We start from the raw sequence: 27,410 nt of genomic DNA, 5'->3' as shown, positions 1-27,410 counted from the left end.
TGCCGCAAAGACCCTGTTGTGCGTGGTGCCGAAATTGGAGCTACTCTTGCGCCGCTCAACCAGCTTACGCTGTGACTGTGCTGCGTGTGCCGCGCAGGCCTGTGACTTTTTTTTATTTAGTGGCGTGCCCGCGGCGCGTAGCGCTGCAGCGTTTGGCATGGTTGATCGTGACTGCATTCTGAACTCGATGCGCGTGTTTACTTGAAATGTTCAAAAAATATCTAAGGTGGTTTAGGGGCTCAAGGGCTGCGGATACAGCAATGGAACAAACAAATATATAGACGTCAGACTCTGGAGTTTTGCGAGACGCGTAGCGCCACCTGCCGGCGCGAAGAGGTAGTAATTGAGTAGTGCAAAGTCCGACTCCCTTGCTAAGTTGCCTATGCAGCTAGCGAGTGCGAAACAACGATTTAACTTAATTTTGGTTTATATTGCGAACGTTTTGCGCATTTAACACTCAAAAAGAGAGCTAGGAATTTCTCCGCTAGTCAGACGCGCCGCCGAACTGCCACAAAGCGCTTGCTGGCTCACTCGTCAGAACGATGGCGAGCACGTCTGCAACCGCGACAGCTCCGCGCGCTACGAAGAAACGCCGCAATCGACGCTACTGTTGCGTTGTAAATTGCCATGAACGTGAAGGACTGGATAACAACGTTCAGTTTTACCGATTTCCATCGCGGTCGTATGAAGGAGAGAGGCGAGAGCGCTGGATACGGGCCGTTCAACGTGTTGGGTAAGCGAATTAATTACTTGCATTCTCCGCAACATAGCCGCTCACATGAGAAAGTGTGATAATGTTCTGCTGTAATTGTGTTGCGTAGCCCCGACGGAGGACTATGGCAACCAAGCGAAAACTCAAGAATCTGTAGCCGCCACTTCGTTGGCAACAGAAAAAGCAACGTTGCGAACCATCCTGCGTATGTGCCATCGATATTTCCATCTGTGTACAGACGTCCGCCTCCGCTTGACTCAGCAAGTGGAACGGAGAGATTTGGCAGGTCAGTTTAACCAAACATTTTGGTTCCTTTATGAATTCAAAATCGTGTTCTAAGGCATTGTAGTATCGCGAGCTCATTTCTAGTTTCGGCTTTTCTGATACAACAAGCACATTTCGCAATGCACTGAGCCCTCTCGACTGCGCTTTTTTTTTTTAATGTGAGCAATAAAGTTGCTGTAGGAGCACTGGATGAGTAATTGCGAAGCAACGCACGTGTGCAGAAAGAAATGTCGCGTTTATTCACATTTAATTGTACGCGTGTGTTGTTTTAAGCGTCTGCTAAAAATCCAAGGGTACTGAGCTGTGCTGTAGCTCCCGCGAGACAGAAAGATGCGGCGTGCAGGCACTGTAGGAAGCTTACTTTCGTTATGTTCGCACGCTGTTTGCTGCCTTGGAAAACGTTTTCTGTTTGCTGCCCTAAAATTCTATGGAAGAATTTATACTCTGTAAATAATTGCAACATTAAACATTGCAATAAAATGCTTAACCCTTTGAAGGTCGAATTTTTTTGCCAAATGCGACCCCCCAGGGTCGATATTTTATTTGCTGATTTAAAAGCTTCGAAAGAACCTATTTCGAAAAAAAAAATTAATGGTCGCATTTTTTTAGAGTGACCGTTAAGTGACGAAAACATCGTTTGTGTTGTAAAATACACAACGTTTATTTATGAATAAAAAGATAAGCGCACTGAAAAATAGTTGTGTGCACGTCCGGAAACCGAAACAAGTGAGAAGCCCTCGTCTTATTGCCAACAAGGTGCGATAGAGCTTTTGTGGTCTCCAAAAAGGAAACGCAGAAACGGCAGCATCGTTTGTGTAATACATGCCTTCCCGGGAACAGGTGTTCTCGCGCCGCGGTGAGCGATAAACGATCGGGTAACAAGCAGTCTCCCTTTGAAAGATTTGAAACCAGATAGCCATCAGTTTAGCGCGTGCAACAAGCGGGAGCCGCCGCAGGAGCAAACCGAAACTTGCCGCCGCCGCGCGCGCGCGCCCTCCCGGATGCGCGAGCGCCAGCCGACGCGCGGTTGCCATTAAAAAAAAAAAAAGAAAGAAAGAAAGAAAGAAAGAAAGAAAGAAAAACAAAGAAAGAAAAAGATGAAGACGGAAAATTGCACGTGTTCCGGTCGAGTGGCAACAAATTCCAAGTGAAAGCAATAATCGAAAGAGGCGCGCTTTTCAAATGTACAAATGTTACATGTTTGTATGTACGCCGTTGACTGTTTTGAAGGTGTTCGCGAAGGACGTACAGCCGCCCTCAGAATATTTCGGAACACGGAAAATGAGCATAAGTTATAATTTCTCGCTACTTTACCACAGAGCGTGAAATGTATGTCAGGAATGTGATGATAGTACGGAGAAGTGTCAACTCTGCCTTTCAGTTGAAGGACCTGTGCCTAGGCTGTGATGAAATTTAATTTTACTCGCATCTCGTGTTCCGAAAACTTTTCAGGCAGGATGTACATGTCATTGACCCTGAAACGGTTAAAAAATATAGGAGATACTTAAGTGTGGTGTTCAGGAAATTTTCAATATTATGAACCACTTTGAAATACTTAGATTTTTATGCGGATATGCCTATAAACAAACCTGTTGAACAAAGGGGAAGAAAAGCCAGGTGTGTTCTAGTTTGCTGAACAATATTGTGTTTGTGTGAGGTAAATGTATTTTACTTCAAAAATCATGCTGACTCTTGTTCTCCATCTACATGCATCACATACATGCCTGAGCATCTTGATTTTCAGATGGCAGAAAAGACACCAGGCAGATGCTGCAGCTACAACTGGGCAAAGTACAGATATCTCAACTTCTGCCGAGTGCACAAGCGGCACTGTACCAAGCTCTTGTGCAGCCCAAGAGCATGCTGAAGCTGAAATGCTAAATGTAAGTTTGCCAGAATTAAGGTTAACTTCATATCAATTCTTGTGATTTCAAATGCATGTAACTCCAATTTTGTTCTTTATGGGTCCTTGCTTGCAGATTCACAGCATCGAAACAGAAGTTCCCCTTGTCATTGAAGGAGGTATTGCTGATTCTGTGCTTTCCCCTCAAAGACTTGAGGTTGTTCCTGCAGAATGTGCAAGTGAAACTGCCGTCAATCAGCAGCATATTGTACGGACTGTTGCAGTTGGCCCCAGCACCAGAACATGCTTTTTTGCTGGCTTCCACAGCATCATGGGCAGCCCAGATGCACTAAGAAGTCTTTGTGGTGTTGACAGCAATGTGTTTGCATTGTTACTCAGTTTGTTACCATCTGTTAGGGAGAGGAGTAGCGATGTTACAGTAGAAAACAAGTTGCTCATGTTTTTAATGAAAATGAAGCTGGGAATATCATTCTCTGCAGTTGCTATTCTTTTTGGAGTGCACGAGAAAACTGCATCCCGTACCTTCTACGCTGTGCTGCACACACTGGCTGAAATAACAAAGGACTGGATCTATAAGCCCCCAATAACTGACATCATGTTGTCGCAGCCATCTTGTTTTAAAATAAATTATCCGCAGTGTACACTCATCATTGATTGCACAGAAATGAAAACTGAGACCCCATCCGAAGTAAGACAGCAACACATGCTCTACTCTCCATACAAAGGAACCTACACATTAAAATTTCTTGTTGCTATCATCTCAAATGGAATGGTGGTCTTCAAGTCCAAACCATATGGTGGCAGATGTTCAGACACTCACATTACATTAAATTCTAATTTTTTGAACATTATTGAGGCTGAAGAGACAATTTTGGCTGACAGGGGCTTTCCAGGCATCAGAACTTCCCTTGCTGAAAGAGGAATAGTCCTCATAATGCCACCTTTTTCAGCAGGAAGCAATATTCCCTTCACAACCGAAGAAATGGAACAGACTTACTCTGTTGCTTCTGTCCGCATACATGTGATACATGTGAATTAAGAGGATTAAGCATTATAATATCTTAATCACCGAATACCAATTTCCCTGATTGCTGGAATGGATCACATCTTTCACATGTGCTGCGTTTTAGCAAACCTTCAACCACACATGATTTTGTCATAACGAATAGTGCACAATTAGAAGCCTCTACAATGGCCATGAACACAGTAGTAATATTTTCCTGTTCACACTTTTGGTTATATTGCTTTAGTCCCTGCCAAACCTTGCAAACAGATACAGTGGATCTGAAGCTTGTTTACATGCTGCTCTTCCATTCCCATTTTTTGTATCCTCTATTGTTTATGAAGTTGGTACAAACTGCAGTAGCATTGCTGGGAGGATAAACAATATCATCCCATTTCGTAGTGCCTGTACTCTTATTAATTAAGTTCACTGATGTAATAATGGGAATACTACCTGTACTGTTATTATTTAAGTTCACTGCTGTAATAATGTGAGTATTAAATTGTAATCGATGCTGCATGTATGTTGAATCATTTATTAATATACTTGTTGCCTTTTGTCATTTTAGACCACTGTATTTTGCAGCAATGTTGATTGAGTGCACTTGTCTTAATAAACATTTTATTTGTAGTAAACAAGTGTCACTGAAAATGAGTCCCACAGTAGTGCACAGTAGGCATAAGCAGACGTGATACATCCACAGTATAGAATAGCACCATATATGTGTGCATTGTACAAACTGCCTTAACACATGTACTATGCAATTTCATCGAGGTAGTTGATACAAATCCATTGTGGCAGGCAAGGTGAACTTGGCGAAGGCACATAGATGCGTTTCGTTTTTGTTTTGTTGTCGTATTCCCACTGCCTGATACCATATATGCACCAGACTAAAAAGCGATTCTGTGAACTGGTATGTTTATGTGAATATAGAGAACTACAGCTGAGTTACAAGTACAACAAATTTATTTACATATCCATGGATAAAATTTGACAAGCAACAGCAACAGTCCAGCAATTAATATCAAGCACCTGGTAACAGCACAAGCACAGCAGTAAAACTGTTTTTATTGTGAGCATTCTTACTACACTTTATGGCAATATATACAAGATAAGATGGCAGACAAAAACACTGTAGATGAATTACAAACCATCCATGCTGCGCAATGTGTACACCCCACAAAAATACAGACAACAATCGTGTCATTGCAATTTGCAGTAATAGAGTGACAACTCAAAAGAACAAGAAATAAACACAGACACATCAAGAAACATTAACAAATCACAAGTTTTATATAATTAAACGCACAGCTAAGACAATGTAATGAGTCAGACTGGTGGCTACACTAGCTTTTTGGTTAAAATTCGTCAACACCTTATATGTGGCATCTTCAATTTTATCACTGCAACTTACTATACAAAACAATTAGGTGCTCTACACAGTCCTTCTGAGTATTAATGGTGCCTCGTATAATATGAAAATATTTTAGTAGGGACATATGTTGAAGAAACAATAAATAAAAAGAAACAGAATCTAGCACTACCACCTGTCATTCCTGATAAAGCATTTAATAATAAATCACACCTTTAGATCAAAGTATAACTGTGAAGCAAGAAATAATCACTTTATCCTCAAAATTTCAGCAAATATTTGTAGATACCTAAATAAACATAGAGCTAAGCAAAACTACCTTCCAGTTCTGTCTTGCTGCATTTTTTACAAGGCTTATCTGCAGCTACACTGGTATAATAAACAATCTTTATGCATGAAGAAGTTACTTAATGTAAAAGCTGAAATAAAAATGTTCAAGAACAGGTACAGACTGTGGAAGAAATGCTTCATCTCGCTGTACAACAATAACAATGCTCTGTACAGATGAGTACACAAAAAAGAAGCATCTGCTCGTATTCGTCACATACATTGCAACTTGGACTTGCGTATAATACTGGTGACGCCTCTTCAGCTTAAACTTGCCACCTTCAAAAAATATATAGGTAACGAAGCTGATTTCATTGTCAACATCAATCAGCACATTGTCTTTTCTTGAGAAGGGGCACTTTATCTCAACGAGCACAGTCTCATCACCATCCTTGAGCAGTCCATCAGGGCTGGCACACAGCCATGGCTGCCTCAAGTTAACTATTAGTCCAACCTGCATTTAGATCTCACATGGTAACACAACATTCCACGCATACTGGCATTTCATTCTCAGTGCAAAGGCAATAAGCACAAATCAGTGCAAAGATATTCATGCACAGTGGTAGCACAGCTACTGCTACTTTGTTTTCAATGAGTCGCAATTAGAAAATAACGTTGTAAAAAATTAAGGAACATTGTAGCATATATTCTTGCAAGGCACACACTCACTTAATCCTGACATTTCACTGCAACTACACAAGTATTGCACCTACTATTAGTACTGAGCCCTGAAAATGAGAGGCTACTTTCCGTAATGATACCTTGATGGTAAATATGTCCTTGTTTATAACACAATGTGACAAAAACACCTAGGAGAACCATTGCTGAGTCTTAAGGTTATGGCATTTCAGAAAAAAAAATATACCCTGGTTTTGAGCATGTTAAAATGTACGTACAGCATTTTTACTTGGACAGTTTTCCAGAGGCACCAAAATGATTGCATAGGATTTATCAGCATGTAAGCTAGAAAAGTTGACTTGAACCATTGTGCTCTACCCCGCTGCACCACTGAACTTTAGAGAAGAACAACAAGATCAGAAAGAAAGGAGTAGATACTGTGATGTCACGCCATCTCCCAAAGTACCTATGTGCAAGCAAACAGTTACTGGTGAAGCCGAGTCCTGTCTGGTGAAAATTAACACAACCACTGATGTCAACATGTCATCAAGAACTCATGTCTGCTGATGCAACCCATACTGAATAACTGTCCCACATACTAACACAACAATAAGTCATTCACTATAACCTATGTCATTTGAAACGCGGTTCTTCATAAACATAACTACACGTAAAGCTCACTTGATTTATGCAGCCCAATTCTCGTTCAGTACTCCTGTTATATAAAACATTTGAAGATACAGAAAAATATATTTCTCAATTTCTGTTTTGCTAGAATATATTTGTCAAATATTTTAACAGCTACTGTCACGAGGAAGCCTCCACATGCATAACTCACCTCAACAACTTACTGATGAGCTTTCTGCTCAAAATCTTTCCTTGCCTCAGCCTCTGTGTTTATCCCTAAAGTATGAAAGGAATTCAGGGGCAATAATAATGTTAAGAAAAACTCTCTGAACAAACAATAGTGAACATGCTGATTGTTTGTGTTACCGTGCAATACTGCCTTTCCACTGAATGGCTTTCTGCGGAGCAGCTGTTGCCGAAGGGTCTCAAGTGGCAGCCTGCGAGCCACAACTCTATGGGCAATAGAGCTTGACAAACGTATTCTTCGCTCCTTGTGCCACCTACATAAAAGCACAGCCCTTTAAATTCTAGAATGTTTTAGTGCATGCTGATGTGTGCCACAATTGCTGATTAACAAAACATACCCAAAACTATTTTTTGCTAAAATTTAAGAACATGAGGAGTCATACCTTGCACATCCGGCCTGTTTCACCGTGCTGATAGCAATTTCTTCAGCATCTTTCTCGGTGCACATGACATTAGAAAAGAAGAAGTCCCTCTCAGCGACTGACATATGGTCCACTTGTCGGCGACGTGCAAGGTTGATTATGGTTGGCGCCTTAAGCTGAGATGTCATTACACTATAAACAGGCATACTTTTGTCCCAAGTGCACACTTCTTGTAGGCATGACAGTTCTGCTGCCTTGCACACCTCGTTGAGTAAGGTGTCAAGCACACACCTCACCTCTTTATCAACTCTATTGAGAGCAGCAAGCACTTGCATCTGGGTGTGTGGCGATTCAATTGCAGAAAAGTGTTCCCATGCATATGAAGGAGGTACTCTGGCTGGCCTTGCTCCACCTAAGAACACCTCTTTGTCACCTGTTTCAAAAAGGTTAAACATAAATCCACTTGCAAAGTAGGTATAGGGACTACTTAATGAATTAAGAAAAAAGTGTCTTCTCGAATATAAGTTACAGATCGAACTTACTGCCAAATAGTTCCTCAATGGACTCCTTGGCATCAATGTTTGGCCTTGATGGATGGCCCCATGTCTGTGGCTGCTCTGTGCATGAAGGCAGCTGCTGTTCATTTATACACACAGCTACAGCTGCAGCGTGCTTACATGTACCATGGCACCCAGCCTTGCAGGTGCACCTTGCAGTTGTAATGCAACGGTCAGTGGTAAGCTGAAATGCAGTGTTCACAGATTAGTAAAGGAATGTAATGTTCAAGGCACATTTGATTGCATGCAGGCACATAATAGTATATCTAGTGTACAAGCATATCACTTGCAAGCATATCGCTTGCAAGCATTGAGACAGTGTGTGTGTGTGTTACATGACGCCAGATGAGCTACATGCGGCATCCGCAGTAACTGCATCTGCGAATCAGTCGATGGTAGTTCTGTGGGCTCCTACGTAGTCCAGCAGTGGGCATCAGAATTCTTTTTTTTTGAAAGAAGAGCGGTCGCTTTCCAGCTGTATTTTGAAACCAAATTGCAAATTGCCTGGTGCATGCAGTACAATAATATTTGGCTGTATGTTCACAGGAGCCTCCACGACTGATCGGCAGCGTTTTCAGGCTGTGTTCAAAAAGTGTTGCAGGGCCCCTTTAAAGCATCGATCAATTTATGCCCAAAAGTGCACACATTGTGCTGTGGTCAACAGCTACAGGTTAATTATTCATTCTTTGAGTGATATTCGCGAGTCGCTTTCTCCGGCTCCTGTACATGTCGCTGATAAGAGGAGCTCAGACTGTCCGGAGTAAATGTGGTTTGTTTATTGCACGATGCGCACTCCGCCTGTTCGGAGATACGACGTTCTTTTTCAAGACCCCCGCTTCACGAGGTCTCCTAGCTTTAGTTCACTTACGGCTGTCTCGAGCTAGAGTCACGTTCCCACGTACCATGACGCTCAGCAGTCTCTTACCGTGGCGCGCGCCGTGTAACACGGAGTGAGCAGCTAGAGTCAGAGTCAAGACACGCACGATAAACATCATAATCCACGCAGCATCGCGCACGTACGTTCTAAAGGCTCAACGTTCCGGTTTTAACTAGCAAATGCGAACGCGTGTTCAAACGAATAAATTCCAAAATATTGTTCGCGACCACCTTTAGGTTTGTTTTGCCTTCGGTTGTACCCCGCGAAAGCGGACACGCACGTATCTCCATTTGCAGTAAATACAAGCGGAAGACAACCGTGAAGAGAACATTCGAAGATGCGCGATAACACGCTCGAGCGCACAGGAAGCGACAGCTGAAGCGATAACGCAACTGAAAAGGCGAAGGTCACCAGGGCCATTCGCCCCTGATAAAGCGAGCTTTGTACCAGTGACCGTAAGCTACATAGCTAACTGAATTGATCATATATGTACTTCATCTCCCTGACATTATGTACGTACCCAAATTTAACATATTTAGGCGCTAGAGAACGGACGTCGGAGTGCTTACCTCGAACTCGATGTCGTACGATGCTCGCTGTACTTGCGCGTTGCAGTGCGCCGAAATAACACCTGAAACTTCTTTTAGGTTGTACACGTACTTCGCTCTGCTGAGCTTCCTCCCTTTCCGAAGCGTGGATGGGCGGAAGAAGCTTTCCAGGTCCTTGATTTTTGGAAAACCATGCCTCAACACAACCGAAAGAGGGGGGTCCATTGTGGCCTATGGAGTTTCGCTTGCGGACAGCTCTCTTTGCACTACTCAGTTTGCGCCAAGGCTGCGATGGGGGCGCTGGTGGCGGGTTTTTCCGCAGCGCCGCCTGGGCAGAGTCTGAGGTCTATAGGGAGCGGTATGGATTAAAGATCTAGCGGATCAGTTGAGACCATCAGGGCAGCAATGAAAAAAATGATAGGCTGGACGTTAAGCACGCAGACGGTGGAATGCATGATAAAGAAATCAAAGGCGTCTAGATGACCTAGTCATTAATTAGGCTTACAAGAGAAATGAAATTCAACGGAAGGAAAACGTTGCCGAGTACGGCAGACCGTGAAGCTGTCGGTCATAGTACATTTGTAGACACGGAATACAGTCGGCCATCACAAGAGGCATTCAGTTGAGGCATTCATGCTGCAGTTTATATAGGTGTAGTAAATGATATCTCCAGTTCTCGGGTAACCCTTTTTACCAAGGTAACAGTGTTGCGCCAGACTGTCACGCAGCTAACCAGCCAAATGCAAGCGTAACTAGTAAAGAAAGCTAGCCGCGCTCACGATGGAGATGCCGTATTTGAACTTGCTGCGCGGTGGATCGGCGGGGAAGTTCAGCATGGTCATCGGCAGAATGCGGCAGTCGCTGCGTCTCCTGTCCGCGTAGGGTATGTGGGTGAGCGCCACGTAGAACGAAGGCTCGGCGATGCCGCTGCAATTTCATAAAGAGACATTAGAAAGTTTTAGCGTGTCCGGTATTCCCGTATGCATAATGGCATTTGCGCAATACCGGGCTGCCAGACACTGGTAGCCACATCCTCGTATAACCACAATGCCCTAGGCAGGTTTCCGTGTTTATTTTTAGAATATTTGTCGAAAAGAACACTCAAAAAGGCAACGCGCTCACAACTACGCCACTGCCAAAGTTTTACAGCAGCAGCGAAGTAAAATACACTTGGCTACAACGATAATAGATCTGTGTTTATGTGGATGAGGTCTGCGCCACCAACCCAGTTGCTCAGGTTTACGCCTACGGTAACCCGGTAATCCGCAAACGGTGAACATTTGCGGACACACAAACTGTTTTGTTAGAGGCACGCGCGCTCGTGGTACGGACATGTCTTCTGCTTAAAATAGTGCCATTTGCGGTGGTTCAGCGGCGAGGCTGTTATGCTGCTGAACAAAAACAGTGGTTAGTCGACTTACGACCCAGCAACAGGAAGCGGAGAGCTCGAACAGATGGAACAACGTACTTTAAGCTCTTATCCTTTGAAGAACGCCTTCGGTGTCACTGAGAAATTCTGTGTGCGCTATGTTATGCATGGTATGTACAAGTATTTCATGTGATGTAATATACGTATACGAAAGAGACGCACTTGGACTCGCGCGCTCGGACTACGGGCGCGAGCAGAGAATAGGCAAACTCAACAGCCGTTTCGGACACTCTGTCTCTTACAAAGGCGCAGTTGGCGCAGACGCAGTCTAAGGCAAGCCAGCCTTAAATAAGGTGGCGATTCCACTCCAGTGGCACGAACCACCCGTTTTTAGTAATTTTTGAACAACCGTGGCGGCTCTTCTATTTAGGATATAAAGTCGTCGTATATACCATAAAAAATCTTAATTCTTGTAGATTCTTACTATGTATAATATAAAGAAATTGATTAATGTGATTTAGAAATATATGTTCAAGAACAAGCATGAGATGCATGGTTTTTGCGAACTGTGTCTCAGTTGTGACCATATTTACAAGAAACTACCGCATTTACTGCATTGCGGCTTGTTCTGTAGCTTTAGGACATATTTATTTATTTCCTAGACGCAGCAAAATAATGTTGAATTTTTACTTTTTGGATAATTTGCTTTTGAAAATTGCCAAATATGGCAACTTCAGTTGCAAACAGCCGGGCAACTACACGCTCAAGGAAGCAAAATTTTTGATAAATTAAGGCTCATTCACACCGGCGACTTGAGGAGGTCGCGCGACCATTTGCGACTCGCAAACAAAAAGCGACCGAAGGCGACTGATGTTCACACCGGCAAGCCCGGTAGAGCGCGACTCGCCAGTCGCAATCCCGGAGATTCTCGTTCTCAGCGAGAACTCAAGGGGTCTACGCAGTTCGCGCGCACTTCTCAGTTCGCGCGCCCCTCGCACTTCGCTCGCCTTCCAGCCATGGATTTCGATTCGAGCGAAGAGGAAGACGTCGTCAGTGTGCTGATGTGTTCTGCCGTGATGTCAGCCCTGGCAGCGCGGAAGCCTCCGAAAAGAAAGCGACGCTGGTGGGTGCGCCCGTGCCTCCGTTCTCGGGAAGTGACCGGCCACGCAAGCCGCCTCCTGCCCGAACTCCGCCCACATGACGAGGACTATTTTCGAGAGTAAGTTGTAAATTCTAGTTCGCGGTGTCTGGGAATCGGGCCATAATTTGTGTGGTTTCTCTTGCTGCTGTTTAGCTTCCTGCGAATGCCGCCCAGCACATTTGACACGTTGCTGGCACTGCTAGGCCCCAGCATCACAAAGGCAGACACTGACTACAGGCCTGCAGTCTCGGCTCATGATCGCCTAGCCATGACCATCAGGTAAAATGCATGTCAGCTCAAGAATAGTATAAATCACGTGTGCTTATTTTTCGCATGTAAAGAAGCCAAAACAGGAGGCTTAAATATTGATGTGAGGTCAAAGCAAGTCCGACGTTTCTTTCTTTTTATACACAAACCGCTTTAAGTGAACTTGATACGTTGCATTTCTTTTTTCATTAGGCAGGGGGAGATAATTATGGCACGAAATGTTGTTGCCTGCATGACGGAGCATGCATTGATTTCACAAGAAATGGCAAAGTTTGCGATTGGCGTGGTAGATAATAACATCTAAGCCCTTGCACAGTTGAATTTGGGCAGTAATGTGCTATTATTTTTAAGAAACATTACTTTGCACCACTTAGAATATATGTGTTGAGAAATAATGCTAGCAAATACATTCGCAGTACAATTATTTTCAGTTCGCGAAAGTTATCCTAGAACCACGGTGGAAAATGTGGCGACTGTATATTCCCATGTCTTTAATGAAAAAGTATGTTTCATTGCCTTGACAGGTTCTTGGCCACAGGAGAGACACAGCGAGACATGTCGTTTAACTTTCTGGTGGGCAGATCAACAACATGTGGCATTGTGTCAGAAGTGTGCGACGCTCTGTGGACTGTGTTGAAGCCATTGTATCTTCAGCATCCGCAAGGGGCTGATGAATGGCTCAAGGTACGCCATAGTTATTTCACTAGGTGTTTCGTACAATGATTTTAACATATTGCTTGTTTGTACTACTTTTTTGGCATGTTTAATAAAAGAAACCACGTTAAACATTATTACCCAATGGCTGTTATGCTGCAGGTATCCACATAATTTGAGGAGCGCTGGAATATGCCACACTGCGTTGGGGCAATCGATGGAAAGCACGTGAGCATCGAGTGCCCAGCAAATTCATGAACCCTTGATCACAACAACTACAAGGGTTCTTTCAGCAAATCACTACTTGCTGTCTGCGACGCACAATACAGGTGAGACTGGGTCCTTGCATCCCAATCTTTACTCAATGTTAGTAGAAGTGGCATTTCAAGAAAATAAACATCCAGTTCTTTAAAGTCTCATGACAGGTTGCTATGTTTATAAAGTATTACGTAGCAGTAAAAAATATCCACAGATGGTGGTGAAACGTAGAAATACATGTGCATGAGCACACGCTGAATGTGTTGTGCATGTTGCACATTATTGGTGGCTATATGATGTACTGCAGAAAGAGTGTTTATCGCAATGAAATATGCATATGGCGTCACTTGCAATTTCATACTTATCGCGTGTAAAGTTTTTTGCGATCGCGCCGTTTCTGTGCAGGTTCCTACTTGGAAATTGGCCACAGTGGCAGTGAGAGTGACGCCGGCATTTTTTCTCGATACCACTCTACAAAATGAGATCACCAGTGGGACCTTGGGGCTGCCACCGCCGAGGACTGTTGGGAGTGAGGGGCTTCTCCCGTACTTCCTTGTTGGCGATGAGGCCTTCCCGCTCAAGGATTGCATGATGCGGCCAACCCACGACGGAGTAGGTGTACAGCATAGTACTGAATATATGTTTCTATCTGTTATGTTATTACCCTAAATCACAGATCAGGCTGTTTGACCAAGAAATTTATCCTTGCGATGGGCTATGGAGGTGAAACCAAACTGTGCAGAAAACCTGTGAAATCAACCAAACGTGCATTTCTTTAATTGCGAATGTTGCTCAAAGGGAAGAAACGCAGCAACATTATAAGACGTTACATATGTTATTTGCAGTGTTATTACGGCTCATTTGTGCACAGAATAAGGCTTCGAAAAAGAGAAGCTCTTTAGCGGCAGGCTTAGCATCGGAAAAGTGAGATGCTGTGCACTCACGGCACTCGGAATGTTTTGCTTTATTTGCCGCTTTTTCCGTAGGGTATGACATACTGCATTGCATCAGTTCTACTGTGTTATAGTGGTTCAATTTTATGAAAAGATTAACTGTGCATTTATTCTTACTTCATTGATTAATGTTTTTTTTTCAGCACTGCATGAAGACTCACACGAGACGCACAAGCGGCGCGTTTTCAACTACCGCTTGAGCAGGGCCCGGCGAGTCATCGAAAACGCCTTTGGAATCCCGGCTGAACGGTGACCGTTTAAAGCCAAGACTGATAATATCAACAGATATGTGGGAGCCTGTATAGTGCTTCACAATTTTTTAATGAAAGAGTCGTCAGCCTCTTCTGCTGCATACTGCCCACCAGGTTCTGCTGACAGCGAAGACTGGGAAGGGCGACTTTCCCCTGGCAGCTGGAGGGATGAGGAACCAGCCGGAGGTGCCCTCTTGCCAACTAAGTCCAGTGGGCGCCACGCTGCTCGGTGCGTAGTTTACTTGTATTTCAAAAGATGTTTGCTGTTTAAAATCTCAAAGGTAGGCTAATTAAACCTGGCATTTTACGCTTGTAGGTATGCGAAAGAAGTGCGGGACAAGTTGGCACACCACTTCATCACAGCCGGCCAAGTTCCCTGGCAAGATAAAGTGGTCACCAGTATTTGAACTGCACAAGGTGTGTTGTCAGAGTACTTTATTGATAACAAACACTTGCATTATACATAGAAATTTGTTCTGTAAAAAAATCACAAATGCATGGGGAAACAAGCTACGGGAGTGTCATACGCAGTTAATCCTTGAAATTAAAATATCACATACATCTTACCTGCACACATACAAGTATTGCATTCCGTCTATATATTTGATAAAGGCACACGGGCATGACATATCACAACTACACCTCCAACACAACGCAATGACTAGTAAGAAAAAAATTTGAACAGCTGCAGTAGCAGCATAATACGTTCCTTTGTATTTCTGGCTGTGAGGTGATAATACAATTACGCAACTCCCCACAGATTAATAAAGAAGGTTATTGAAAGGCACTGTTATAAAAAAAGATAGTTTTCGCAATACCAAAGAAAAATAAGAGCAAAATACAAAATTAGTCACCTTTACCTCGCGACCAACTTCATGTAAATGTGACCACCAAGTGCGATCACTTTAAAATTGTTGCATGGATTTCAATGAAATATATAACATACAGATGCAAGCACGTTCTAGCTTCCCTTGCATTCGAACATTCCATTTACAAACACAAAATGAGTACAAGATGCAGATGTGCTTACACATAAAAATACATTTGCAAAGTTTACAAGAGTTCAGCACAGCAAAAAATAAACTAGGAATCAAAGAATACCACCACAATTACTTAAAGTGCATCTGTTACAGAAACGTGTGTGGGCAATTGTGGTGCAGTATTGTACATATTAAGTAACATTTTACAGGGACCTTATCGTTGAAGTAATACTGATGCATTTGTGGTTTAATACACACATTTGTGCACTGTAATAATTTTACATTCTTCAGATGCCCCACCAGATGTACTTTACAGCAGTGTAAGGTTGCATTTTGCTAAGATAGAAAGTAGGCAACATAAAATCCTCTGGCTGTAATTCTTTTTCTCTTTGTTGCAGCATTTGTGAAACATTTTGTTGGTACAGTAACATATTTCTACCAGCAGTTAGTTGGGATGCACTTGTTTTCATCAAAGTTCGCAAGATAAAAAACAGCGTCACTGCCGACTTGGTATGTATTATTCCAACATGGTAGTGCATACGTTTCATAACTGGTGTTAGTGTTAAAGAATGGGTGCCAACAGAAGGGAAGTGTATAGTCTTGGGCAGTAGAAAATTATGTGGCATGATGGAATTAGGAAATTTGAAGGTGGAAATTGGAAACGGCTAGCGCGAGACGGGTAGTTGGAGGCCTTCATACTTCAGTGGACATGAAAATAGGCTTGTGGTGATGATGACTAGAATGTGTTAGTGACTGAGGTTTTAATTGCTGTTGTTCCTATTTTCCACTTCCGCCTGATAACTCATGGACTCCATCATAAGGTCTTGCGCGACATGAAGTGGCAGCGCCCTCAGGCGCGCATCTGTTCTCAATGCAAAATATGAAATGGCATCTCTTTTGTTTGTGGTTCTGTGCTCTCTTAGTTGAACTAGGTGATCCATACAAGCTTGCGCAACAGCCTCGTGGCTTGCGCTCTCACCTGCATGGCTGTAGAGAAAGTGTGTCATCTTCAATGCATGAATCTGCATGTTCAGTCGCACTCTTACTTGCAGTTTATTGCATTTGGTGGCATGCGTACCTTTGTTGCCTAAATGGTAAGTAACAGTTTTGTAGATTTATGTTCGGTAAACATTACACGTCTCTCACCTCGAAACTTCACTTTGTTTGCGATTCCTTGATGTCCTCGGGCTGCAGGCAGTAAAGCGTAGTGAGTTAGATTGTGCAAAAAAAAGCATTCTTATAGCCACTCCAAGGGTGTCGGATGGCTAGAAAATTTAAATATTTTTTCACATACCGTTTTGCTGGTGGCACCTCTACTGTTTCGTCAATTTGTTCTGTGGCATCTCTGCAAAATGGACCACTATTACAGCACAGCACGCAGTTAAGCGTAGCGTGGTATGGTGTACAAGAAGAACGCGAGTCTTGCAAGATTTTCGAAGCGTTGTTGCTTGCTGGAAAATTAAAATATTTGCTCACATCAGTGCTGGTGGTGTCGGTGCTGGCTCCTCTTGGATGTCTTCTCTGTAATCTCTGCAACAGAGAACAGTATTACAGCATAGGTGATTGAACATATTTGCGTCGTTAAGCATAAGCTCTCAAAAACCAGGTGCATTTCTCAGTGCTACAAGCAAACAACATTTCATGCAGAAATCGACACAGCCGATTGTGTTAATATGTGCAATTTAAAGTTGTCTTTACGCAGAACTGCAGGTCTCGATGTCCGCTGCCATGGTGTCCGAGGAAACCCCTGGTTGGACGCCATCTGTAGCTTCTGCTCGGCTGCAACGACCGTGGAAATGCACCGTTTTATATATCGCATTTCACATTCATACATGCAGAAGCCATTACCAGTGGTCAGCTGCCAACCTGTCATTCATGCCTGCTCACCTCGCATTACGCACATGCTGTATTACAATAAGCGCTGTATGTTTCCGCTCACGGCCTAAGAAAAACAACATTCTCAATGTTTTCTGTTGGGCTACTCTTTCAGTTGCTCTGAATGGTGTTTTCATTTGTACTACTTTTTGACTTGTGCTTGCTTATAATTTTATGCCATTTTTGCGTTTGTTTCGTTTCTTAATATTCATACTATTATGTTACTTTTGTGCCCATTTCGAGTCAACTTTGTTGCGTTTATGTATTTGCATTATACTGCGACTATAGCACCATTCTCTTATTTACTATTGCTATACTGTACTTATATAGATATGTCGCTATCACCCATGCTCTTCGGTGCATGCTCTTCGGTGCCTGAGAGGTACCATAAGTAAAAGAAATATGTAGTATCACATGTACCAGCATACAAGCTATAGTTTGAAATGTTGTGACTTACAACTTTTTGCCCTCTTAAGTTGAATTTTGTACAGGTGTCAAGGTTTCACTTACAGATAGAGGTTGATGTTACGATCAACCATTGCATGGCTAAACCTACATTGTTTACCCCTACCTTAAATGTATGGTATGGTATGGTAAAACTTTATTATTGTCCGTCGGAACGTGCGTCAAAATGTAGGCTGCATTTCATATGTTAGCTTGATCGAGTGTCCTCCATGCTGCACAGCATCCTGAAAGAAGTTTACCGTGACAAACCTGATGCATGATGATCCAGCGTATTAAATGAATAGATCGTGCACATGTAAATGCCATGTCATGCAGGTGTCCAAAGGCTACTGTAATTTTTGGGGAGAGATTTTTTTCAAGGTTTCGTTCGAGTGTGTTGTACAATGGCAAGGCTTATATAGCGTCAAACCATGCATGATAACAAAACCAATATAGGCGTTTTTTCCCCTAAGCACTCTATGCCGCAGAAGTAGTGCCAGGGAGGTGCCTTACAACGCCTTGTAAACATTATTCAGAGACCGACGACGGTGACTCGGCAATGCTGCCGGCTAAAGTGGCTCTGACTAGTATAGCTGCCACAGAGAAAGATGCCTTCGATAGCTTCAAGAGAAGTCCAATAAGCGTTCGTTTTGCACGCTGTGAGCAATGTTGACTGAAGTTTCTTTGCTGCTAGTAGTAGGAATTCCTAAAAAAATTTACATAAATTTAGTTAACACAAGCATAGCATTTTGAGATTACTGTGCAATCGTGCATATGTAATAGTGTTTCAGTATGCCAACCAATTAAAATACATTCTCACTCCGGTGTGACTTGTAAATAAGTTCTTTATTTGAAATTTGCTAACAGTTCAACTTCTGACTATGCAGAGGTGCAACTTATTGTAATGGATATATGAAAATAATGATTTATTTATGTTTGCGCTAGCTAAACATGTTACTTTGAGGCTACGGACAGTTTGTTCATTGCCTGCCAGTGTAAACAGCATTTCAATGCATGCTGAGCATGCATGTCTCCTGCGAAACTTTCCTTTGCTTATGTGTTTGCAGGCATGACAATAAACTGTTTCATTTCGACAGCAAAATATACTTACATCAAAGGTTCCGACGCCATCTCGGTTAGCTCTAGCATGGCCTCGAAATGGGGCCATCTGATGGTGGGGACATCAACTGCCCCTGCACCACTGCGCTGCTTATCGCGAACCCCCTGTTGTTTTCTCTTAAAAATGTCTCGCAAGTTTTTAAATTTTTTCTCTGCAAAGGTTCCTGCAAAATAAATAAGTAGTTATAATTTGACACCAGCATGAAATCACACGAAATAAAATATGCTTCACAAAATGCCTCTCCTCTCGTTTTCTTTGTAGTGTGTTAGCCGCAACATTTCTTCACATTTTCACCAACGCTTACGTAAATCGCAGAAAACATTCAGGTATGTATAGCTGTGCATCCTCGCAATTTCTTTTTATAACATCGTGCGAACCGCCAGTGCAAACCGCACGTTGCCACGCTGTTTCCTTCACTCGTGAACGCAGTGTTAACCGCGATGCTCCATCGTTCTAGCGCGCTGATAAGTTTTGTACGTCATTATTGCGCCGCTAATTTCCATACAGAAAAAAAGAGGAACAGGGGGGGGGGGGGGGGGTTGCTTCGTCACAGCGGATATTTGTAAAGATCTTTCAAACAGATCATCATCATCAGCCTATTTTATGTCCACTGCAGGAGGACGAAGGCCTCTCCCTGCGATCTCCAAGTACCCCTGTCTTGCGCTAGCGTATTCCAACTTGCGCCTGCAAATTTCCTAACTTCATCATCCCATCTGGTTTTCTGCCGACCTCGACTGCGCTTCCCTTCTCTTGCAACATTTCTGTAACCCTAATGGTCTACCGGTTATCCATCCTACGCATTACATGGCCAGCCCAGCTCCATTTCTTCAGCTTAATGTCAACTAGAATATCGGTTATCCCCATATCAAACATATATCAAACAGATATAATAACCACGTTAAAGCTGGCAAGAAAGGCGTGCGTACACAAAATAAACGGGAAGCGACAATACAGCCAAGCTCTGGGCCGCGATTTTGTATCGTTGCTTTTTCCGATGCAACTCTGCGCCCGTGGAATAACGTCCACCTGGCCACACACGGACGTTTCAAAAGCGGGACGGCATTATCATTGCAAAATGCACCACAACGCGCCTCTGCAACATTTCACATATAGTTGCAAACACGAAAAGCATATAGCACTTTCGCTTGAGGTACTTACGTGAGATTCCGAACATGTTCCCGATCTCGGGCCATGCGACGTTCTTCTTGTTGCGGTCCTTAAATGATGGGTGCAGCTTGTTGTATATAGGTACGGATACTGCTTAACGGCCTCTATAAGTAGCTCCACCGAATACCCAACACCTTCCATGGCGGCGTGCACTTCGTATTTGCCGCGACGCGGGAGGAGGCCGGATGTAGACACATGAACGATTACTTCCGGTGCGCCGCACATTGGTTTATCAGTTTTGCGACCACGGTCGCGCGACTGAAAAATCGTGCAGTGAGCGACTAGACCAAAATGGTCGCTTTTCGATAAAAGCGACCATTTGCGACTGGTTGCTTTGCGACCAATTTGGTCGCGCGACCACTGTCAGTCGCCGGTGTGAATGAGCCTTTAGAGTTCAAGAAATTTCGATTGAGGACGCAAAATTTCATTCATGTACCTTCCACGGCAATTCTGGCCCATCCACGGCAATATGTACGTCAATAAATTTTCGCCGTACTTATCATAGTCGTCGCTTTCTGCTTCTCGCTACTGCGCCGTGACATTGACGGAGGATCTTCGCTTTGTCGGACGTCGGCGGCCTTGCCTCCCCTGGTCGCTGGCTTTAGTTTTCCGGGCGCAGGCTTACTGAACGACGTATTGAACTGGAAAGGGATCGCGGGCTTGGTGATCGGTATCGGCCAGGCGCTGGTGTGACCGTGATTGGTGTTGGTAACTAGCAGCTGCAAGTTGACTTCTCGACAAGTAATCTTCGATAGCGATGGCTCTTGCACCATTGCGGGGGCAAGGCGTATTGACAGAAAGTCCACGAAGGCTGACTCGTCGATACGGGCACCATCTGTAGTCCAGCCTCTCCGCAATGGAAGCAGAGTGTCGGGTGTGCGGCTACACCTTGCTTTTCCGTGGTCTCTATTCTCCCTGGGAAGATTCACTGCGCGGAGCCGGTGGGCGGGCACTGGGAGCAACGAATGATGCAGTCTGCAGGGCAGGTTGACGTAAAGTGTCAGCGTATATTGGTACGAGGCGCTCCTGCAGTGGTTGCCCTAGTGAAACAGGCTGCACCTTCGTTTGCGGTTGTAGCATGGCGTGCCTAACTTTAAAGAAACTGTCGACGCGACTTGCGGTTGCTGCAGCTTCCGAAGCTCTTCTTTCGCGATAGATCGCACCAGCTCTCTCAACGCTTCGGTGTTACTGCCCACGGCTGCCGAAAGAACGTACACAGGTGCGCTGCTGACATCACGGTTGTAGCGGCGGGCGCGCTGCTGCAGGGCCTTCTCTATCTTCGTCGCCTCGGTGCGAAAGCAGCGAAACTCCGCAACAGTACGTGGCGGGTTGTGAACCAACTCTCCAAATAGCTCCTCCTTCATGTCACGCATTAGATGGTTCACTTTGTTCTCCTCGGCATTGTTTGCATCGGCACGTTTGAACAGACGGGATGTGCTCGATTTACATGCCGACACTCTCATTGGTGCATTGGTTCCTGGCTTGTAGAGCATTCTCGGCCTTCTCTCGTCGATCGGCGCTTGTAAACGCAGCAAGCAGATGTCGCCAAAATCTCCTCCCACGACGTTAACGGCGCCTTCGTGATTCTGATACCATGTCTTTGCTGAAGCCCCCAACGCGAAGTACGCGTGGCGACGTTTCCGTACCCGGTCCCAGCCGTTGACATCTGCGACCCTCTCGAAGTGCTCCAACCAATCCTCTACGTCTTCGTACGGGTCGCCGTGGAACGGCTCTGGCATGCGGGTACACGAGACCTCGGATGATGTCGCCTGGCTTGTCATCGTTGTGTTAGGGGAATACGCCGTATGTGTTGCCATAGCAGCGGGAAGCGGTCAGAATTCAGTCGGGCCTCCCCGAAATCATCGGCTGGCGCACTGGTGCACTGGAGTCAGGTCTCCAGATTCCAATCGTTGAGGATCGAGGCTCCGGTATCTGGCACCCAGGGGACTTCCAATCATACCCAGCACCTCCACCAGAATGTAACGGCATTCCGAGGAGTAAAATACAATAACTGATTTATTAAGGGCGAACCTGTGCCCTGAAACTAGTTATCTTCGTACACAAAGAGTTTACTAGAACGTTCCACACGAGCGTCTCTGCGCCGAACGCACTTTTTCCTCTTCTCCCAGTCATGGGTCGCGCCACTAGGCCTCTTCGATTATCCTGAAGGATAATCCGTCAAACACTCTTTGTCTTGTGCGTCAGGCTCACTTTCTTGTGCGCGTGCACGAGCGGTGTACGTTGCGCCACCCCACGAAAGCGAGCAGGCGCGCGAGACGTAGCAAACGCTCTTCCGACAGAGTGGCTCGCTGACTACCGTCGTAGAAGACTTGCTTAGGAGCAGACTTGCGGCAATATGAACGGACCATTTGAAGAACCAATTAGGCGAACTTCAACAATATAGCATTTCAGTGGCTAATATTGGCTGTTAGTCTCCAATTAAAATCAAGAGTGATAGAAATGGGCTAGTTGGTGGCTCCTCATGATTTCCTTAGGAGCTAGCACGTCACCAAAAGCGCGATCCTGTCTCAGCCACACGTCCACGGACGTTAGTGGTGTGTCTGTTTGTATAAGCGAGAGCCAGAGTATCATCTCTCGTAGCTTTCATTCCAGTCACCGTCATCATCATTATCAAATTAAGCTGTAGGGTTTACGTCATTAAACCAACCTGGCAGTGCGTTATGGAGGACGACGCCGTAGAGGTCAGCGCTGGATATCTTTCGACCACGTGGGATGCTTTAGGTGCGCCTAAATCTAACCACACGAAGGTTTCTGCATCTCCCGCACCCATCGAATTGCGGCCGCCACTGTCGGGAATTGAACGCCCGCCGCGGTGGCTCAGTCAGCTAAGGCGTTGCGCTGCTGAGCACGAGATCGCGGGATCGAATCCCGGCCGCGGCGGCCGCATTTCGATGGAGACGAAATGAAAAAAAAAAAAAAAACAAACGCCCTAGTGCTTGCGTTGTAGTGCACTCCAGGTGGTAAAAATTAATCCGGAGCCCGCAATCAAGGCGTGCCTCATAATCAGAACTGGTTTTCGCACGTAAAACCCCAGAAGAACAAGAAGAAGCCGGGCATTGAACACGTGACCTCTTGTTCAGCATCACATTGTCGTAGGCACTACGCCAACACGGTAGGTGATAATCATCATCAATGTCAGTATTGTCATCGTGCTCATGTTCCCCTTAAGATTAGGCATCTCTCGGTAATATATAAATACCTTCGTTCTACATCAGCATGCTGCGAATTGCGAGTTTGATAATTTCGTTGCTACACCTAAACATCCGAATGTTAAAATTAAAAAATTCAATTATGCGGTTTTACGTAACAAAACCACCATCTGATTATGAGGAACGCCGTAGTGGGGAACTCCGGAATTATTTTGACCACCTGGGGTTCTTTAACGTGCACCTAAATTAAGTACACGGGTGTTTAGACGTTTCGACCCCATCGAAATGCGGCCGCCGGGGCCGGATTCTATCCCGCGACCTCGTGCTTAGCAGCCTAACACCATAGCCACTAAGCAACCACGCGGGGTAAAAATATCCGAATGTATCCTCGTGCTTTCGTTTTATTTTATGGACACTTCAATCGGTTCCGTATAGATTCAAAGGGCGATACCGCGCGCCGTATGCGCGAGCGAAAGCGCGCGGGGGACGCGGGCTATCACGGAGGGCGAACGCACGGCGGAAAACAAACGCGACCGTCCCGCGAAAGGCCATTGGGGTATGGGAGGGAGGGAGGCGGGGCGGCGCTGTGCTGCGGCGCCAAAGGCGTATCTTACCACTCAATCTCCCACGCGAAAGCAATAAACGGGAAGACGGGGGGAGGGGGCAGCTTCTCCTCTGCCAACAACTCTGCCCGGCGGTCGCCGGCACCGTCTCTCATCTCCGCACGGCTCTGACCTTTGTATATGGGCTGTGCATTTGCCGCTCAGTTTCCGTTGAAGCGATAGACCGCGCGAACTTGTGCTTGCTGCCAGCGTTTTGACAGTCGTTGGCTGCGGTCATTCAATGTGATCTATTCATGTTTGCTTGTGCGCGCTGACACCACGATTGTTAATTCAGTTAGTAAGCCAATCTGTCCAAGATTATGCAGCCGATAAAGCTACTATCATTACTCCGAATAGCGTTCTACTAATTTGCTATCGCAATCGATGCTTCGCCTTTCGGGCGAACTTGCGACACTTTTTCTGAGCATGAAACCGCAGTTTCCGTGTTGGCTAAAAGAAAAACCGCTTAACATTGCACTCGGCCACGTAACGCTTGAAACAGCGAAGCTGGGCGATCATAGCCCAGCATTTTCCGTAGCTCAACTTTTCATCTTAATGCTCATATGATAATGTCTTTTCGCGCGTCTCGGACTTACGGCCGTCACTGCGCGTTGCATAGCGTAGCTTGCAACACCGAAACCGCGTTGCAATGTCGACAACACGTTCCAGCAGACCCGCTCCGTGAATGCATCTCTCTCGCTCTCATAGCGCGCAAAACCTCTTCTTCACCTCGCAAACCACAAGCGTGCGAACGCGCCAGCTGTGGACGAAGAAGACGGCGCTGGAACGCAATCACATGGTTCGCATAAACGTATGATCTGCAAGCGTGGCAGTATAGCCTAGGGGTTACGACACTCGCCTTGGGACCGTGGGTACGCGGGTTCGGATCCCACCTTGGCAAGAAAGTTAAATTTTTTTTTTTGTATTTCTTGATAGTTTCTTGATACGAACCACAAATTACGGCTGGCTTAAACAGCTTCGCTGTTATAATGCGCCCGGCGCTCGGCACTGTTGTTTCGCTGTCACAAGAATTCCGGAAGACCGTCCGAGCCGGACGGTAATTTCATTTCCACTTGCCACATGGTCGCTCGCCGGCTACGATGTTATGCTGCTGAACACGAGGTCGTGGGTTCGAATCCCAGCCACGGCTGCGGCATTTTGGTGTCGGTGAAATGCTAGAAACGCTCGTGCTCTTAGTCTTACGTGCGTGTTACTGAGCCCCAGGTGGTCGAATGTAATCAGTCCGAAGCTCTTAACTACGAGGACCTCGTATGTGTAATTTTTGGACGTTACATTCTTAATTTTATATTTGATTTTTATGTAGAGTTCAGCGCTAAATTAGGTGCGCACGCAGAATTGAAGCAGATATTGAAATTATTATTGGTAGAACCAGACGAGGCAAGAAACATTGCCATCGCACATTTTGCGCCTGAACAGGTCACTGTTGACGCGTGATTTTCCTTTTCTGAGTCTTTACTGCAATCTCCGATCGAAAATGCATATTTTAAAAGTGTACCTACCCTCGCACATTCTCGAGCATTATATAACCCCGGTATATATTCCTATTTGAATGTATTTTGACAATCTGTGACGTCACGCAGAGCTGACGCACGCATCTGCCCTCGGTGTCGCCGCCTGTCTGTCTCATTTTCGTGCTTTCCTTGAGGCGAGCAGTCTTCGCAGTTGCAAGCGCCACTTATTTGATATTCTGCCACTGGAACCGAAATACGTACTCCTTAAAAATTTCCTTCAATTCTTGAGCTTGTCGTGCCAAAACCACTATTTCATTATGACGCGTAGTGGGGGACTCCAGAATAATTTTGACCACAAGGGGATCTTTAAGGTTAAAGTCCTCAATGCACGGGAGACGGGCGTCTTGGTATTTCGCCCGCATCGAAATGCGGCCACCGCCCGCGCCGTCGTGTGAAAAGATGCTTAATATGATGTTAAATTTTGCTTTTAACTACCACCCTAGAGGTTATGGTGCGTGTAACTTTCTTGACTTGGAGGCTTTACCAGCAAGTTCTGCTACACTATGGTAAATCCTCGTCCAAGTTTCTTGAACAATGAATTTCCAGTGATATTGGATAAAAGTTTTAGTGAAGTGAATGGTTCCCATTATAAACTCATGTCAGTGGGGTGCTCCAACGCAATGCTTGTTAATTTCATCAAACCAACGTAATGAGAGCGAGTAGACCGCTGAAACAGGCAAGGAACGAATAAAAGGCATCGACACAAGCACCGTTTCTGCCCCATGTTATTCGTCCCTCAGCTGGCTTCAGCGCTGTAGCCCCTTTGGATGTGGATAACTAACATCTTGTTGTAATATGTGTAATAGATAGAGCAAATAGTTGTTGGATTTTATTGTAGAAGTTATCTTGTGCACAGACAGTGCAACGAACTTAGTAAAAAACAAAGAAGAAAAACAGCTACACTGAAATGGCGAAACGTAGACGTCAGAACGTAGTATTTCAAGCAACAGCAAAATTGATTAACCCTGTATGCATGTGACAACGGGTGTCTTTATAGATTTAAACTAAATATTTACGGAACATAGCTATTAGACGAAAATTATAAAGTGTGATATCCGTTCATTGCGATTTCAGTATTGCATGTTGCAGAGAGTTTTGAAAAGTAACGGCAAACAACTTGCTTGGATCTGTCGATGTTCTGGTAAAGGAGCGGTTCATCGAAGAGTGCGCCGACCACGGTGTACAGGATTGGAGTGGGCATGTTGGGGGGTACATTGGAGTTGACGTGATTGCGGATATCCTGCAGAAAATATATAAAAAACTGATGAAATAAAGGCGGCGTACGCACGAGTATGTATAACTTCAAATCCCAAGAGAGAAGCGAGAACGAATTATATAAACTAAGAAGACAAAAGACATTGTCTCGTTTCTGTCGGCTTTTTCCGAGGTTGTTCCTAACAATTCTGCGCCGATATTAAAACTGTTACATGCGTACAAGTTTGCTTCTAGGATAAGATTAATCAGTAATTAGGAATTGTGTTGGGCTGCACAGCGCGAGCTCGTGGGATTCGATCCCGGCCACGGCTGCCGCATTTCGATGGGAGCCAAATGCGAAAACACCCGTGTACTTAGATTGAGGTACACTTTAAAGAACCGGAGGTGGTCGAAATTATTCCGGAGTCCCCGACTACGGCGTGCCTCATAATCAGATCGTGGTTTTGGCACGTGAAACCCCATATTTTTTTTGTAATTGCTAGGGACATATAGTATCATTAATAAATTGCAAAAAATTGTGACTAAGAGGTTTCTCGATGCATGTGACGACATCGCATGCATGGTTTATCCGTCATCGATTTTCGTTGACAGCTTTCACACGCGTCGGCGGCGTTGCTATGTAGGCCGGAGCGATACACATGGTTTCCCTCTGTTTTACAAAGTATTCACGCTTGTATTATTAGAATGAAAAGTATCACAGAAACCACAAAAATGTTTGCATTAGGTTGTTTCGCATTATGCTTCGCGCTTCTTAAAAGCTCCGGACATACAGCATTGCTTAGTCCGCAGCTGCGATGCAAAACAGCGCCGGTGAAACCACATGCCGACTGGACAGAACTTATTTCGTCAGCGTTTACTGTTGCCCTGCCCACAATCGGGCCGATCGGCACAACATCGGAACGGCGCACCAACAACATGGCGTGCCGAGTCGTGGAGAGCGCGCGACGGAAAGCACTGTGTCGCCGAATGAAAATCACACTTCGTGAATGAAGGTTAACGTGCTGCGCTTGGCAG

The 27,410-nt window shown here is 44.9% G+C and overlaps 1 protein-coding gene across 1 annotated transcript; it reads left to right on the top strand.

Moving 5' to 3' along the window:
• Positions 1–535: 535 nt before the first annotated feature.
• On the top strand, positions 536–15,678 carry LOC119453702 (uncharacterized). Its single transcript, XM_049668024.1, has 8 exons — positions 536–733; positions 822–998; positions 2,742–2,880; positions 2,977–3,549; positions 13,493–13,699; positions 14,406–14,520; positions 14,608–14,708; positions 15,670–15,678. Exons 1-8 carry the CDS (start codon positions 543–545, stop codon positions 15,676–15,678), a joined length of 1,512 nt encoding a protein of 503 aa, XP_049523981.1. The 5' UTR covers positions 536–542.
• Positions 15,679–27,410: the final 11,732 nt, after the last annotated feature.

The sequence above is a fragment of the Dermacentor silvarum genome, chromosome 5 (assembly GCF_013339745.2).
Source record: "Dermacentor silvarum isolate Dsil-2018 chromosome 5, BIME_Dsil_1.4, whole genome shotgun sequence".
Classification (NCBI taxonomy): domain Eukaryota; kingdom Metazoa; phylum Arthropoda; class Arachnida; order Ixodida; family Ixodidae; genus Dermacentor; species Dermacentor silvarum.
Note: the sequence above shows the minus strand (reverse complement) of the source record. Positions and strands in the feature narration are given on the sequence as shown.

What these genes read in the sequence shown, in the direction of transcription:
- LOC119453702 (XM_049668024.1), top strand. Translation starts at nt 543, where the DNA reads ATGGCGAGCACGTCTGCAACCGCGACAGCTCCGCGCGCTACGAAGAAA. An exon ending in CGGGCCGTTCAACGTGTTGG is followed by an intron (nt 734 to 821) that starts GTAAGCGAATTA and finishes TGTGTTGCGTAG; the next exon opens with CCCCGACGGAGGACTATGGC. An exon ending in GGAACGGAGAGATTTGGCAG is followed by an intron (nt 999 to 2,741) that starts GTCAGTTTAACC and finishes CTTGATTTTCAG; the next exon opens with ATGGCAGAAAAGACACCAGG.